The sequence below is a fragment of the Amphiura filiformis genome, chromosome 14 (assembly GCF_039555335.1).
Source record: "Amphiura filiformis chromosome 14, Afil_fr2py, whole genome shotgun sequence".
In the NCBI taxonomy this organism is placed as follows: Eukaryota; Metazoa; Echinodermata; class Ophiuroidea; order Amphilepidida; family Amphiuridae; genus Amphiura; species Amphiura filiformis.
The window spans coordinates 20,443,497-20,459,073 of NC_092641.1; the positions used below are offsets into that span (position 1 = coordinate 20,443,497).

Below are 15,577 nucleotides of genomic sequence, written 5' to 3' on the forward strand. Positions count from 1 at the left end.
ACAAAATTTTAAAATTCAGACATTTTCAGATTTTCACTCCAGATTCACCCCTTCCCTGATAAATTAGTTTTCACCTTTGTCTCATTGTTTGCAATGATCGTTTTCAACATAAAGAAACTTTCTTTAAAACCAGTAAAAATTTAATAGCTACAAATTATTATTTTTAACACCTTATGTTTACAACAAATTCAAATATTGCTGTTAAAAAGAAAGGTGAAATTTTGATGAAATCAAAAAGCCATCACATACTGATTATATTCCCTATAATCCACTTTGCTCAGTCAGGCTGACTGAAGACCCTTGGTGCCTTCCAAAATCCCCAAGAAAATCATCTTGAAGAAAAGACTTGCAGCATTTTGTAGAAAGAGGATTGGCAAGGTAAATCCTATTGAGTGTCTGAAATGTATGAAAATGAACAAAGATGCATGGAGCAGTGAAAAGCACACATTTTAACAAAACAGAGATTTGTAAATTTGTTGCCAGATTAGACGTAAAATTAAGTTATGCATGGTGTAATTAAGGCCATGGAAAATAAATTTTATGTTTCTCATATTTATTATATTAGTTTTTAGCACAGCTATTTAAATCTTGAATCCTCCACATATGTTGCCTACTTATATTCAAAACAAAAGAAAAGAGAGAAATAAAACTAATTCTTCTGTATTATTGAGTTCTTGTTCATGTTTTATATTAAATTTTTATAGATCGACTTTGTTGATCAGGATCATCAGATAATTATAGGAATAGTAACCTGCCTTTAAACATTATTTTCCTTTGAAGTCTTCGACAAGAAACATAATTCTTTTTTCGAATCTAAAGTAAAATCTATTTTAATATTTGAATAAAAAATCCTATAAAAAGATGCTTGAATGAAGCCAATTAGTATTTTATTATCGCATATTTTTTTGTTTAATTCAGTAATATCACACATCTAAAAGAAGCTGTGGAGTTATTTTTAATCAAAATAGTGCAGTTTTTAAATAGGATTTTTCAGCAAATAAAATGCTTGAAATAACATTTGGCAGAACTTTGTAATATTGGCATGGTAGTGTACTGTGTGTGTGCTATCTGCCCTAAGGGGACCTGGTGGCCTCACTCAGTTACTTCTGAGACATTGGTGACTCAGCATCTCACACTTTAGAAGAGGGTTATATGTCCATGTTAACATAACTACTCTATCAAAATATATAAAATATACCTCATTATTCATTCACATTAAAGCTGAGATAGAGTATTTATAATGCTAAATCATGTAACATAATAATTTGGATTGGAAAATATTCATGTGCTGTTTAGGAGAGTGTTGAGTTAGTGCATATAGTGCAGTCCCTCTGTGTTTAGTTATGGACACCCCTATTGTTGATAATGAGAATGGCCCTACTCCAAGTGCTGTATGCTGTGTGGAAGTAAGTTAGTGCATTAGGGCAAATGACTGCATGGTGGAGTGTATGGCTCTCTGCACTCAAAACACACTATTCTAGATGAACGCCTTTTGCTGCTCGCAAAAAAACGGATTAAATACTACTGGAGCTAAATATTTTCACTGCATAAAGTGGAGAAAAGGACCTATATAGTGTATTTCATGACTTGGATTTGATACTTGGATTTTAAACGTCTTTGTTGGAAAAATTTACATTAATTGTGGAGTGGATGTTTTTGGTGTAAGGGAGATGGTTTGACCCTCTTGTGTGGTGTGAAGGTTAGCTGGAATTTACTGCCTAGATAAACAGCTTGATGGTGCCACAACCTACCCTTACACCCTTGTGGTAGAAGCCATCTGTTGTTGTGATAACAAGAAATATTAACACCAGCTTCTTGAAATTGTAAAAAAAGGAAGATTTTAGCAGAAATAATTCTTGGATATTATAGAGCATGTGGATCACATATTTGGAGCAGGAGAGTGGATGAATAATGCTTGCAAAAGCTGGGGATTTTTTATACCACAAACCCTGGCGTCAAAATAAAGGAAATATGTATCGTAGGAAAATATATTTGTGGCCATTACTACTACTATCGATATGGAATATATGCTTTGATAATGGTGAGTACTATTATATTTTATGAGAAAAAATAATAACTTAAAATTTTTTTTTCTGTGAAATATAAACTGGGGCATTAACCGGGAAAAATTGAAGTCGTCCTGTTGAAATGGCTGCAAAAAGCGTAAGATAATACCTTCATTTTAGAGTTTGTGTGTTCAGTGTGTTTGGTTAAATTTGAACATGCGAGGTAGAGGCAGGAATACGAGCTTTTATGAAGTGTTGGAATGGTCTATGAAATATAAATGATTAATTTCATTTTGCGCCGCAAAGCGAACACCATCCTCGGCAAATTATTACTTTTTTGGTGTGATATTAGGGTAGCAGTGGTTGTTATTTTTATTATGTTTGTTTTGGATAAATTTTTAATGGGTTTTGAATGTCAGAAATGATTTATGGATGTAGCAACTATTGCGAACAAGAAATTGGCTTTTGTTTAAAAAAATACAAAATCATATTCATTCCAAAATTAAAAAATTAAGCAACTTCCAAATATTTCTTAATAGAACTTTTAGAAGGGAGAAATAGTGCCTGGAATTAACCGTTTAAAAACATGCTCCTGGAAATGTTGTTACTTGTACCTTCCAATAGGCCCTATGTCTCAATGTGTTTGTATGTACAGACCCCAGGTACAGACATTCATACATCACATGTTCCTATGAAATTTCAAAATAAACTGATGAAAATGAAACAATATTTACATATACTTGATCTTTTTTCCCATGGAAAGGTTTCCTTGCATTGTTTATGAATTGCATAATATTAACTTCAACGGTGGTCTGCAGTCTGAAGTCTGATCACAGATTGGTCTGATGGTCATTGCAATTAGGTGTGTGCCTGTAGTGTGTATTTCTTTAATTTAATTAGGTTTCACACTACTTTCAAGGTAACTGCTGCATTGTATGCTATACTCTACAATAGACTACATGTTGTAGTGAGATCAGGGGTCAAGTGAAACATTTATGAGTTCATAGGCAACACATTACACTTTCCAGAATGTTTTCCAATACATTCAGAAACTCAACTGGGATCAATCTTTTCTTCCTTGCACAAAACATGCACTGGCTGCCCTCATAAAAATGCAGATTCAGTGAATAACAGAAATGCAGGACATTCCGAAAACCAGATAACTATCTTTATTTTAATGTGATAAAATTTATAACAAAATTCATGATGTCAAAAAAGGAAGTGGAATTATCATGCATCTTTATCAATATATGTGGCTTTACAGTGTATGCTTGCATATGGATGAGGATCAAGTGGTAAACTCCATGTGAGTTCACAGCAGGCAGAGTACTGATGTAATCTTTTATCTCACTCAATACAGTATAGGCCTATGCACCTGTTATTTGGGTCTAGATTGACAAGAAAATGCATATTTCTGTATTTGATATAAATGAAGAACAAATGCTGCATGTGCATCAAGGACAACAAGAAGTAAAGTGTGTGTATTTTTAGCACAGGATCTGTGATTTTTAGCAATATATCTTCAGATAGAAGTAGATTGTAGAGTGTTGTATGTGCATGTATAGCACTGACACACTGCAGTGCATAGAGGACACCACCACCACCACCACACTATAAACACTGAGGGTTCACTGCATGCCATACACCACAACACTGACCATAACAAATTCATTTGCCTGTGGATGGAATAATAACCAAGTAATGATCCCACACACAGCCCTAGCCTACACTGTACCTCCTTTATATTCAAAGTGTGGTTGGTTGGTTCATATATTATATCCCTGGTTGGTTTCTGGTCTAAATCTTAGCCTCTAGCTACAACAGTCACTGAATGTACTGAGTGCTAGCATGTACTTTGTCAAACAATGGCTTGCCAAAAAGTGCGCTTTGACCCAAGAACTTGACCATAAAAATGTTAATGAATAAATTATCAAGATTTGAAATGTACTACCATTATTTTGTTTAAATTGGACATTTGTATGGGATTTAAATGTGTAAGCCTTCATTGATTTCAGTGAGTTAGGTGGTTTTATTTTAACATGGCACATTTATAGATCTAGCCCATTTTTAAGCATTTTTAGGCCCCTAACAGTCAATTTTGAGTTTCCGTCACCAGTGCTGTACGGTGCGACCAATTTAGGCGCATTGGCAACTAGATTTTTTCTGATGCGACTAAACCTTCAATCCTTGGCGCCAATGGCGACCAACTGTTGAAGCTTTTATTCGCCAGCAAATGCAAAACGTGTAAATAATGTAGTGTTCAATAGTACAAATGTACGGCTATGAATATCATGACATCTCAATGGGGACTTTCTGGAAAACATATCTATAGGCCTACACTGTACATGCTGTGTATGGAGTATGTAGATTGAGTACAGCAGCTATGATTCATTCAACGCAACATGTGGCTGTGACAGGGAAACCCCCTTAAAATTGAACGCAGATATAAACATTGTGGCAGAATGACTTCGAGAAAAGTTGGAATACGGTGCGTTGGCGCCTCAGTTTTTTTACTTGGGAGCAAAATTTGGGCGCCTTAATTTATAAAGTTAGGAGCCATTGGCTCCTCAATCAGTTTTTGCACCGTACAGCACTGCCCGTCACATAATTTCTGAAAACAAGTGAGGTAACTTTTCATTATTCATTATTCATTATTTGTCTGCCTTTCATTATATGACCAACATGTATGTAAAACGTGTTGTTATTTGCTGCTCACTCACATGAAGATGGATGATTAGCCCAAATGAGATTCAATTAGGGATTCAATCATGTTTCACCGTTGTTCATCACTGTTTAACAAATAGCGTCCGGCCCGTCTGCGTGGTTTACTTCGTGAGGGCAGCTTTAGCTGCCCGAGCGAAGTAAACCACGCAGACGCGCCGGACGCATCGTTGTTAAACGGTGATGAACAACGATGAAACATGATTGAATCCCTTTCAACAACGAAAAGAAGCTAAAGATCGTATAATTCACGATTATTTCACAGGGAAATGTCAGTTAATCATTGTCACTAAGCCTTACAAAAACTTCGATGATTTCTCTGTTAATATCATCAATAAAACTACAGAATAAAACGGCAAAATTTAGCCGCTATCTGAAAATACTGAATTCAACTTGTAAGCTTGCATACGCACAAAGGTTCCAGGCATGACGAATTTTACGCGCTCTCGCGTAACGCTGTAGTCTCGCTTCGCGTTCACAGTATACGCTTCAGTAAAAGTGTGGATTCATCACGGATTAACAACGGTTGGCTCCTGTACAAAGGTATAGGAGGAGTTGTTGAAAAGTATATTACAAAGAGTCTGCTAGGTTGACAGCAAAATGTATGTGTTGATTTTGATTTTTCCATAAAAAATAAAGGGATATACATAATTTTTTTGCAAATATAACCAGTTTTCATTGGTATTTTTTGGAAAATCACAATAATGAATTCAAGTGAGGGTCAGAAAATGAAGTGAGGGCGGGTGACGGGAAAGTTTCGGGAAACTCAAAATCGACTTTCCTTGGCCTAACAAGCACGCTTTCCTAGATCCTATACTTTTTACAACTTCAAATTTATGTAAGCATTTTATAAGCAGTCCAGGACAATTGGGATGCAAAATTACCAAACTGTTTTAGCATTTGCATGCTTCAAATTTGAAATTTAAAATTAAATATTGATAGACTTTTAAAGATATTTGGGATGTATTTTACATGGCACTAAACAATGATACCCCTATTGTGCCACGATTGTGTTACCAATATAAGTATTGACCAGTTTTCCATTCCCCTTTTTATGACCATCAACATCACACACTCTATAGTTATTATTTAACCATACCATGATGATTTTAGTACAATTCCATATTGATCTGTTTTTACTCTACTTCCCACCCCTTCCCCTAAAACCATTTCAGTCACTTGATTTAGTGCAAGAAAACCCTATCTGCAATAGCTGCCATATACTATACTATTTGACAACTCCTACATTCTAATGTGTATGACACCTGGCAGCTATTACTCTCCACCCCTTCCCTCAAACCATTTGAAAACCATAGGCCTATCTGCAATAGCTGCCCTATAGTCATCTGATAATTCCTACATTCTAATATTGTACATGTAGGTCAACATATGACACCTGGCAGCTATTACAGACACTGCCTTCTCTCCCCCTTCCCCACAAACCATTTCGCTTCTTTCTGTCTGGTCAACTTGTCCAGCAGTGGCGTCCATTGATTTCTTAATGGATGAGTTTGATGGGTCAATTAGTGGCCAGAATCTATTGTCCAGTTGTCTATGGCATGGCCGTAGACAGTGGACATCAATGGGAGGGCATTATATGTGTGTTGCGGAACTGAGAAAGAACAATTGGAATTCATTCATTTTTAAGTCGGCCAACTTGAAAAGTTTTGTGTGGGTACATGTGTGTTTGTTTGAAGGACGTTGACACGTTGTTGTATTTTGAAGCAATAACCTCCTCCTTTTTATTTATCTATTTTTTCTTATTTTTTTTTCCTTTCATTAAAAAGCTACAGATTAAAATTAATCAAATTTATTGTTCAAGTATGCTTACTACAGCGCTGGACCTGTATGTATGTTTCAATGAAACTTTGCATTGTATTTGATATACAAAAGTAGGCACGCCAAAGAGCAAAACGAGATTTAGGTATTTACTCGCACATTGTTGCTAATTGCGGGTTTGTAGTTCTAAAACTTGGCACTGTAATGTGAAAATGTGCCAACAATGTGAAAATCAATAATTATTGTTGTATTGTGCAAATGCTATCATGCGATTGATACATAAATTTATATACAGAAAAAAAGGAACTAAATGGTAAAAACGGTGAGTTGAACATGTGTGTTTGTTGGTGTAACATACACATATATCCATTTTAATAAGCGCACATGTTGATGTTGTGATTGTTACCGGTATACAAATATGTGTACATCCATATCAAAAGGATGCACTTGTCGGCTGCTACATGTGTCTCATTTCACATAATAGCTAGATATAAATACCAGATTCATCTCAAGTGGAGGTCACTTCAAATCATCCCAAGTGACATGGTTAAGGAATGTTCTATGTATTCCTAAACCATGTGACTTGGGGATGATTTGAAGTGACCTGCACTTGAAATGAGTCTGGTATTTATTCCTAGCTATTATGTGAAATGAGACACATGTAGCAGCCGACAAGTGCATCCTTTTGATATGGATGGACACATATATTAAGAGTCTACTTGTGTGCTTGTACCAGAGCATTAAAAGGTTTTATACAGGCCTATCTGAATTGATGTTGCTACAACGATCATAATGGTGATCCACAGATGGGTTGGTTAATAATATGTAGATTTTAATATATGTCATGGTACTTTTTACTTTTCCTACACCGATCTTGCTTGTTCGTCCAATACCCCTTCCCCCTTCCCCCAAATAAAAATTATAATACAAATTTTAAATTTTTTGTGCTAACTACATATACAGCAAATAGAAATTGTGTACAAAATAATATGAAATTGATAAAAATAAAGCAGACTTTATGAGATTAAAGATGACAGTAACCAATAGCTACCGCTAATGTAGTGGTTATTATCATTAGGGCAGCGGCCATACTATACACTACCGGAACATGTATGACCAAACCACTGGTTACCACTAATGAGTAATGTCATGGTTATTACGATAAGGGCAGCGGCCAAACCATAATGTAACATGTACCATTATAATATACTGTAACACATGATGTATGGCCAAACCAACCAACTAAATTAGCTCCTAATATGCCAACATACCGAGTGTCTCGTAAACATTAGTTCATTTTATGATTATATTGGTTTCTCAATCAGCATAAACCACTGATAAATGAAAGGTAAATTGACAATCAAATATCTGCAGAAGATAACGTAGTCCATTGGTTCAAGAAGTATTCATGATTGCCCCAGATGATCTTACAAGTACATGTATTCTTAAAAATACTCAGTTTTATGACATTCTACAAAAGCAAATTATCTATAGATTTGAAAAAAAATATAAAAGATGTTTACCGGAGATGGAACATATTCAGCATGTTACATGTTTACTAAAAAACACCTGTCTGTAGGTTTTCATTTCCAAATGTATAAAGCACAGATAGTCAATAAATAGATGGACGCTATGCATACAATGTAAGAATTGATAGGGAAATGAATGATGTCCATGTTTTCTAGACCTATGTATCATCAGTAACATATGAAAGGCTAAAGGCTTTTATTTGAGGGACATCAATTGTAAACAGCAGGTGCCTGAACAAACGCACAATCACGTAAGCAATGTTTAGTATACGTATTCGCATGTCAACGCCCCAGACCTCGCTGGTTGACTGACCCGATTCGTCCAATACGGTATTTCGTATGAGGGGATGGTTTGAGTGTATTCCTCTCTGCGTGCCGTCGGTTGTTGAAAAAGGGCAACTTAATTTAGGAACAAACAAGTGTGCGTGCACAACATTTGAATCAATTTAACGTTGCTGCTGTGTAAATTGAACACACACATTTTGTACTTGTGAGAGTCTGGGTAGAACTTGTCAATTATGGGAGATGTGTGTTTTAAAGAAAAGTTTCACCCTAAATTATTATGTTTGCAGAGAGTAATAATATTTAGTAATATTTATTTTAATTACCAAAATACAAACATTATAATGCAACTTACAATCAAGAAAAAATTATGGTAATTCTGGAACTTATGGTAATTGCTGGTATTAAACTCTCCTTCCAAGTTGATTTCAATACTCCCATTTTACATTGTTTGCAAAGCCAGGTTTAATCATGTTCAATTTATTTGATAAAAATTAGAAGATTAATCAAAATTAAATCGCAGATAACCTGATTTAATTACACTATGTACATGTGCGGATCTGACAAGTGACAACCTGCTCACCACCAACCACTTGATCCAAATGTACAATAGATAACACTGATTGAATAAACAAACTTGCAATCAAGTCAATGTTCCTTGCATAACACTGCTATCAAGTCCAATGTTCCTTGCATAACACTGCTATCAAATAAACTAACTTGCAATCATATCCAATCAAATAATAATGTTTCCTCCCATAACACTGCTATCAAACAAACAAACAAACAAACTTGCAATCAAATCTTATCATTACAAAACAACCTGCATCCCTTGTCTTCCTCCTAGTCCCGGGCTCCTAGTTCAGTTTTAATTCCAACTGCCAAATGTAAACACTAACGACCCCATTACACTTGAGAAGCGATGTCAAGTGTTGAAATGCCCATCCCTAGTATGCATGGATAGGAGTACAAGTAGTTGATGATTACACAAGCACTGTTTACTCTTCATCATACAAGTGTTGTTTAATTAGCATGGGTCGTTATCAGAGATGCTGGGTAGTAATCAGTTTGGCCATGCTGCATTGCGTAAATAAACATCCATCCTGCAGGGTTTCAATCTTGCCTGGAATAGAAAGTAAATCGTTAAGGCCGTACTACACCCATATATTGGTTTGATTGGTCTAAAAAAATATTTGTTCATTTATAGCTAGGCGATATATGCACGGATCATGTGAAATAAAAATAATTATGAAAAAACTTTGTAAAAGTGTGTCTTTTCACCCATTTGTCTTAAAGTTGACTGGTTGGTAAGGGCGCTTATTTTTTTAGCGATCCACTTTTTACGTCTGTGACAGGCGGCGTAGGAAGCGCAACACGTGACGTACGAGGCTGGCGAAGATACACTGACAGCCCCATTCAAACTACACGGTTAGCAATTACAAATAGAAAATTATCATACTTGCAGTGGGGTACTTTGTCGCACTTTCACGGTTTTAAAGTAAGATAATTTTGCTTTGACACCACATAACAAATTTAGAATTCTTTGTGACGATTTCATGATTATGTGTTAAATCTAATGGCGACCTCAAAATTGGCGATATCGTTTCCATCACCGCCTGGTCTGTGATGTCAGCGGATGTCACTCTCCATAGGGATGGGCGATACCAGCTTTTGTCGATTGTCGATCTGTCAGGGGTGGCGGCGAATTTTTAGAAAAAATAAAATTAAATTTAAAAAATGGTCATGGAGCGCTTATGCCGACGCAGGAGGTTGTCTGAGGGAGGATGTTCCCCCTCAGAAATAAGAAACGGTGCAAAATGAAGATCTAATTGAAGCGATTTGGTGGACAATTTTGGCGCTATTACTCACGGCGTAAAATTTTAGTTTGGCGGCGAATATTTGTGAAATGTGCGGTTCATGAAGTCTTTCTTGGACAAGTTTCCCTATTGTCGTAGGCCTATAAATTGTTTTAAACATAAATCGGCGAAAGAAGAAGCGAAAATGGCCACTTGTATATCGATTACGAGGGGAGTGTAAAATGAAGAAAATTGAAGTGTTTTGGTGGACCATTTTGGTACTAGTGTGTAAAACTTTAGTTTGAAAAAACCGCGAATTTGTTAAATGATGGTCCATGAAACCTTCCTTGGACAAGTTTTCCCTGTAAGCCTATACCGCAAATTGTGTTAACATAGGGCTTAAATTTGCAAATGTTGGAAGAAGAGCGAAAATGATAGTATGTTTATCCACTACGCAAGGGTTAGTCTGAGGGGGATGTTCCCCCCTGAGAAGTTTGAAAAATTTGCAAGATGAAGGTCGAATTGAAGCCATTCGGTGCATTGTTTTTACACTACTATTTGAATCAATTGCTTTAAACAGAAAAAAGGGCCCGAACTCAATTTGCAAAACTTGAGATTGGCAATTTACTAAAGCATGCATAAAACGATGAAGTCGGTATGGAGTCCGTCTTAATACTGACTTTGGTGGCAAAATGTGAGGGGCCCTGCATATCGGCGGACCCGCAGTAATTTTCACATGCTTTTAGGACGAGGACCCGCCTTCAAGCAATACCGAAAATAATCGCAGGCCTATATAGGACCTACTTCCAATCGTCCCGACTGTGCGATTATTTAGACATCGGCCTACTCAATTACGTGCAATTTAGTTTCTCTCCTCCTTTCCTCCTTTCCTCCATTTTCTCTTCTTTTTCTCCTTTCTTCCCTTCTCTTCTCTTTTTTTTTTTTTTGGGGGGTGGGCCGTCAGCCCCGAATCCGCCTTTAAATGAGTCAATGTGTATGTTGGGGAGGGGAGGGGGTACTGAGGCCTACCACATTTAATAACGAACTTGCTTACTCTTTGTGGGATTTCAATCGCAACACAGGTAATAATAAAAACAGTAGCAAACTTCACTTTACTAACAAGATACAACAACTTTACAACTTTCTTAATTAATGAAACAAAGCTTATTTTTGACTCAGAGTTTAATTTTAAGATGCTAGCCGAAGTCAATAACTTTGCACATTCTTCGGGTTCCTTTGTTTCCACTCTTGTTAAAAGAAGACATAAAACCTGATGATCAGCTGACTCTTTCTGTTGACAATTTAAGTTTAAAACATTATTAACACAATTTGTATGTTGATTGTAAACAAAACCAATAGGCCTACAATTGGCTAGTTTCAAATCTTTCGTAACATATTTTTTTAAACCGTGTTTTTTGTACTGAAAATATTTTGTAAAAGATTTGCAATTACTTTGATTGGGATCGAACATTGCCACTTTACAATGCTCAAGGTCACCAAAACTCAGATGTGTGAAAAATCCTTTTTGCTAAAAATTGTATGAAATCATCCCTCAGCGTAAACTAGTTTCTATACCGGGTACACTTCTAAATGTGAATGATACGGTAGGTAGCTGAAAAGTGTTTTGTGACGTTACATGTATACGTAGGCCTTCATTAGGAAAACAATTGTTATTTAAAGCACCGTAACATTTGTCAAAATCGGGATTTTTACCTAATTGTAATAAATATAACATAACAAACACACCCTGAAATGTTTTATCGTGTAGGCCTACATGCCCCGCCAATACCCGCCATGATGTGCTGCTGAGTGCATATCCATAGACAATCCATTGGATTATTCAAAACACTGTTAAATGTAGGCCTAGGCCTAGCGGTGGGCCTGGGCTGCGAGATCTGGATCTGGATCATTTATACTCCAATAAAAGCAGTGAATTCTGCACCCGAATTCTGCATCACACTAGCTCACACTAGAGTTGGAGATAGTCTAGACCTACCACACAATTTATTCGCTACCTGAAGTCGCTAATAGAGAATGAGAGATTAGAATATTTGTTTTCAATTTTCTAATATTTTTTCAATACGTTCCATTAAATAATTCTTTAGGCCTATTCTGTCATGTCTGTAAAAATGTACGGTATCGTGCGCGTGCGGTATCAGAGAATCCATGTATCGAGTATCGCGCAAACCTTAGTCAAAGGTCAAAACCAATTATAAAAATATGGCGTCGATTTACGTTGGCTTATCTTCGAAGCGAGCAGTGATGTTATCAGTTCCAAGTTTCACACGGATTTTCATCTTTTTCTCAAAGTGGAAGGAATACACACCGCTACAGGTAAGTGACGAAACCGTTACTACACATGAAGTTTTAGGGTGTGTCCAACAGTTTAATATTGAGGTTTTACCATTGTGAACATACCGATTCACATTATTATCGTGTTTTGTAAGCTTTGCTATTTTCTCAGAAAACTGAGCAAAAATTCACCTAATACTGAAAATTGACTGTTTTGACTGTTCTTTAATTTCAACCTTATCAAACCTGAAACAAATGTGCTGCCTTGTGAACACAAATTTTGCATATCATTGTCAACTGGAAGGGGGAAAATAAGTTTAATTTCATTGATAACATGAAATTGATGCATATTTGTGTTTTCAAAGCTGTGCATAATTAATGCATTTCCAAAATAAAAAATATTTTGGTACTATTAGGGTCGGCCATTGCTGATAAATAAGTGTGTAAAGTGGATTCACGTCAGCAGTTCTGAAATTGCAAATATGATCAAAATTGTGATGGGGTCATCATGTACCTCTCTTTGGCTTGTACAATTAAAAGCATGTAAGCTACATTATTATCAATACCACCAATAGAACGAGAAGATTTGCCCCTTCATTTTGCATACCACTTTGACCAATTTTTTTTCTCATTTCTTCACAAAATGCAAAAAACCCGCAAAAAAATGTGATGGGTGTAGTACCCCCTTAATGCTACATACAACAGAATGCATTTATTTCTATCACACAAACGCATCAGATAAGAAGTTGTGTTCAGAGATGTGAGCTTAGTTGAAATGGGATGTTGATCCAGAGTTGCCAAACCCATGATTTAGTAGCACAATTGGGTGACTTCTGAAGATTTTCCTTTATAAATTCTGACCATTTCCTGTCCTATTGAAGGCATTAACAGAAAAGTTTAGAAGTTGAACAGTGGCTTCGTGATTTTCAGTATAGGAGATCCATTTTTGTGATTTTATCCACATTTCTGGTTGAAAACATTTGGTATCCTGGTGTTGATCATATAAACCTGTTCTCTGATCATTTAGGTTTCAGATGGTTGGCGCAATCGGAAAATTCACTTACATGAAATGAGTGAAAAGGGTAAATCAAAGTGGATTTGGGGTGATGTCGCTTGGCCTACATGCATAGGTAACTAGCGCAGTGTTAACACACAGGATAGATGAAAACACATGGAGGTGAACTAAATCTATACACTCAGTAAGGATGGCAAATAAAGTCTTGTGCAACCTCAATGTTAATTTGTGCCTTTTACAAAACTCGTTTGACACTCTAGACAAACACAGGCATGTTGTATAGTACAAATTAAGTGTGTACATTTAGGTAGGGTTTGCTTTGTGTCAATGCAGTGCTAGCTTGTAGTGCTATGCTGGGGTTAAATTTGCTTTCTTGGTGTGGATGTGTAACAATACAAGAAAGGGGTGTTTGCTTATTGGAGTACAGGTTGTTGGAATTCGTTAAAGGAAAAGAGTTGACTTTTGTGTCAATCTGCTTGAACTTTCTTTGGGCATTGTACTGATGGGTAGACTTGTGGAACATAATAAGCCTATTACTGCCAAATCCAGCAGAATTCAACACAGAAAACCAGTGCGCATACATGGATCCCATGTGAAGCCAAGATGCAATCACCCTAAGTAATATACACACACTGAATCACTGGCCTGGCCAGCGAAACCCCTGTGGCTACTGCAGGCCTGTGAATGTGATCATCTGCTTGGCATGCGAGGGGTGTGCAGGATAGATAGAACAGGATCAAAAATTGTCTGAAACTTTGAATGTTTTCAACATCAAAACTTGTGAATGAGCAAAATAGTTAAATACCACCATCTGAATGATAAGATTCATAAGATTCAAGAATTTCTCCCAAATCCACACCTGTGATTAGTAGATTTAATCCATAGACAGTGTTGCCAAAACTTTTCAGTGTCAAGGCGCGGCGCATTGACTCGCCAGGCCGCGGTAAAAGATTCTCAAGTAGCCCAATTTTTAAGCTTCCAAAAAGCGCCCAATACCGGATATTTGGGCGGATTTACCCAATTTAGAACGCAAAAACCCAATTGGGCGGAAAAGCACTTGACTTTGAAACTTCCGGTACTTACTGGGAAGTTACTGACCGATCAATAAATGGTCACAAAACCCATTGTAATTTCAATTTGGAGCTTCAAAGACTCAAAACCTTTATAAATCGGCTAAATTGAAAGGAAAATACATCAAATTAGTGCCATGCCTGAGATTGGCAAAAGTAGCCCAATTTTAGACAAGTAGCGGCATGCTTTTTTTGAGTAGCGGCAAGTGATCGCCAAGTAGCCCAATTGTGCGCCTAAGGCGCGGCGTTGGCATCACTGTCCATAGATTTGACCCTCATTTGGTAGGATTGTAATCCCATTTTAATCAATCCTATTTTCTGCTTGAACTCCCTATTGATATCTGAAGAGTACAGAATAGGGGGTTAACAGGATTTGAAGGAAGTACTTGAATAACAAGTGGCTTGCAGAATCACCTGCAATTGAAAACCACAGAAATGTAGGATTATCTGATGGCACTTCCTCCAGCTGCATGGGATGCATGGGAGATAGGCAGCAAGAATAAATTCAAGATTTGCCATTTCATTTTCAAATATTTTACAATTTATAGCTCAACTAAGTAAATAGCTAGACCTGGGCCATTGCAATTTGAAAAATGTTGGGATACACCAAAATTTGAACAAAGCTATAAAAACATAACACATTTCTCGAAAAGCGGGGCAGCTATGGCCACTCTGAGCTAGACATTCCAAATCCTAACAACTCAGAATTGCAACTCTTGTAAACCTGAAGAGCTCTAGGGTTCAGGGTGTAGGCATTATACCAGTTCTGTGACAGACTATTTTTAAATGGAGTGGGTTAACCATTCACCCCCTGAGCACTACCTGTCGATCTAACATTGTCTCTGATTGGTCAATTACATGATATTTTCACTTCAGAATGGAGCTTTGTAAATAATTCACCCCAATTTTTTTGCGTGGTGAAATTATTCTAACATGGTTGCTTATTGGGCCAATTGATAATGAAAACTTCTTTTTGACCAATCGCCAGGTAGTTCTCATGGGGTTGTATCAATTTATACTCATCACGCTTTAATATAGACACTTTACTACAAGATTGATATATTTTGGGTTCCCAGCTTTTCTTTGC

At 36.6% G+C, this 15,577-nt stretch overlaps 1 protein-coding gene across 1 annotated transcript in view; it reads left to right on the plus strand.

The window, feature by feature from the left end:
• Positions 1–1,433: 1,433 nt before the first annotated feature.
• LOC140169260 (uncharacterized) overlaps positions 1,434–15,577 on the plus strand; it is a 196,695-nt gene continuing 182,551 nt past the window's right edge. The window contains exon 1 of the mRNA XM_072192517.1: positions 1,434–2,041. Within this exon, the coding sequence (XP_072048618.1) occupies positions 1,912–2,041 (130 nt within the window). The 5' untranslated portion in view covers positions 1,434–1,911. The remainder of the gene's footprint in view (positions 2,042–15,577) is intronic.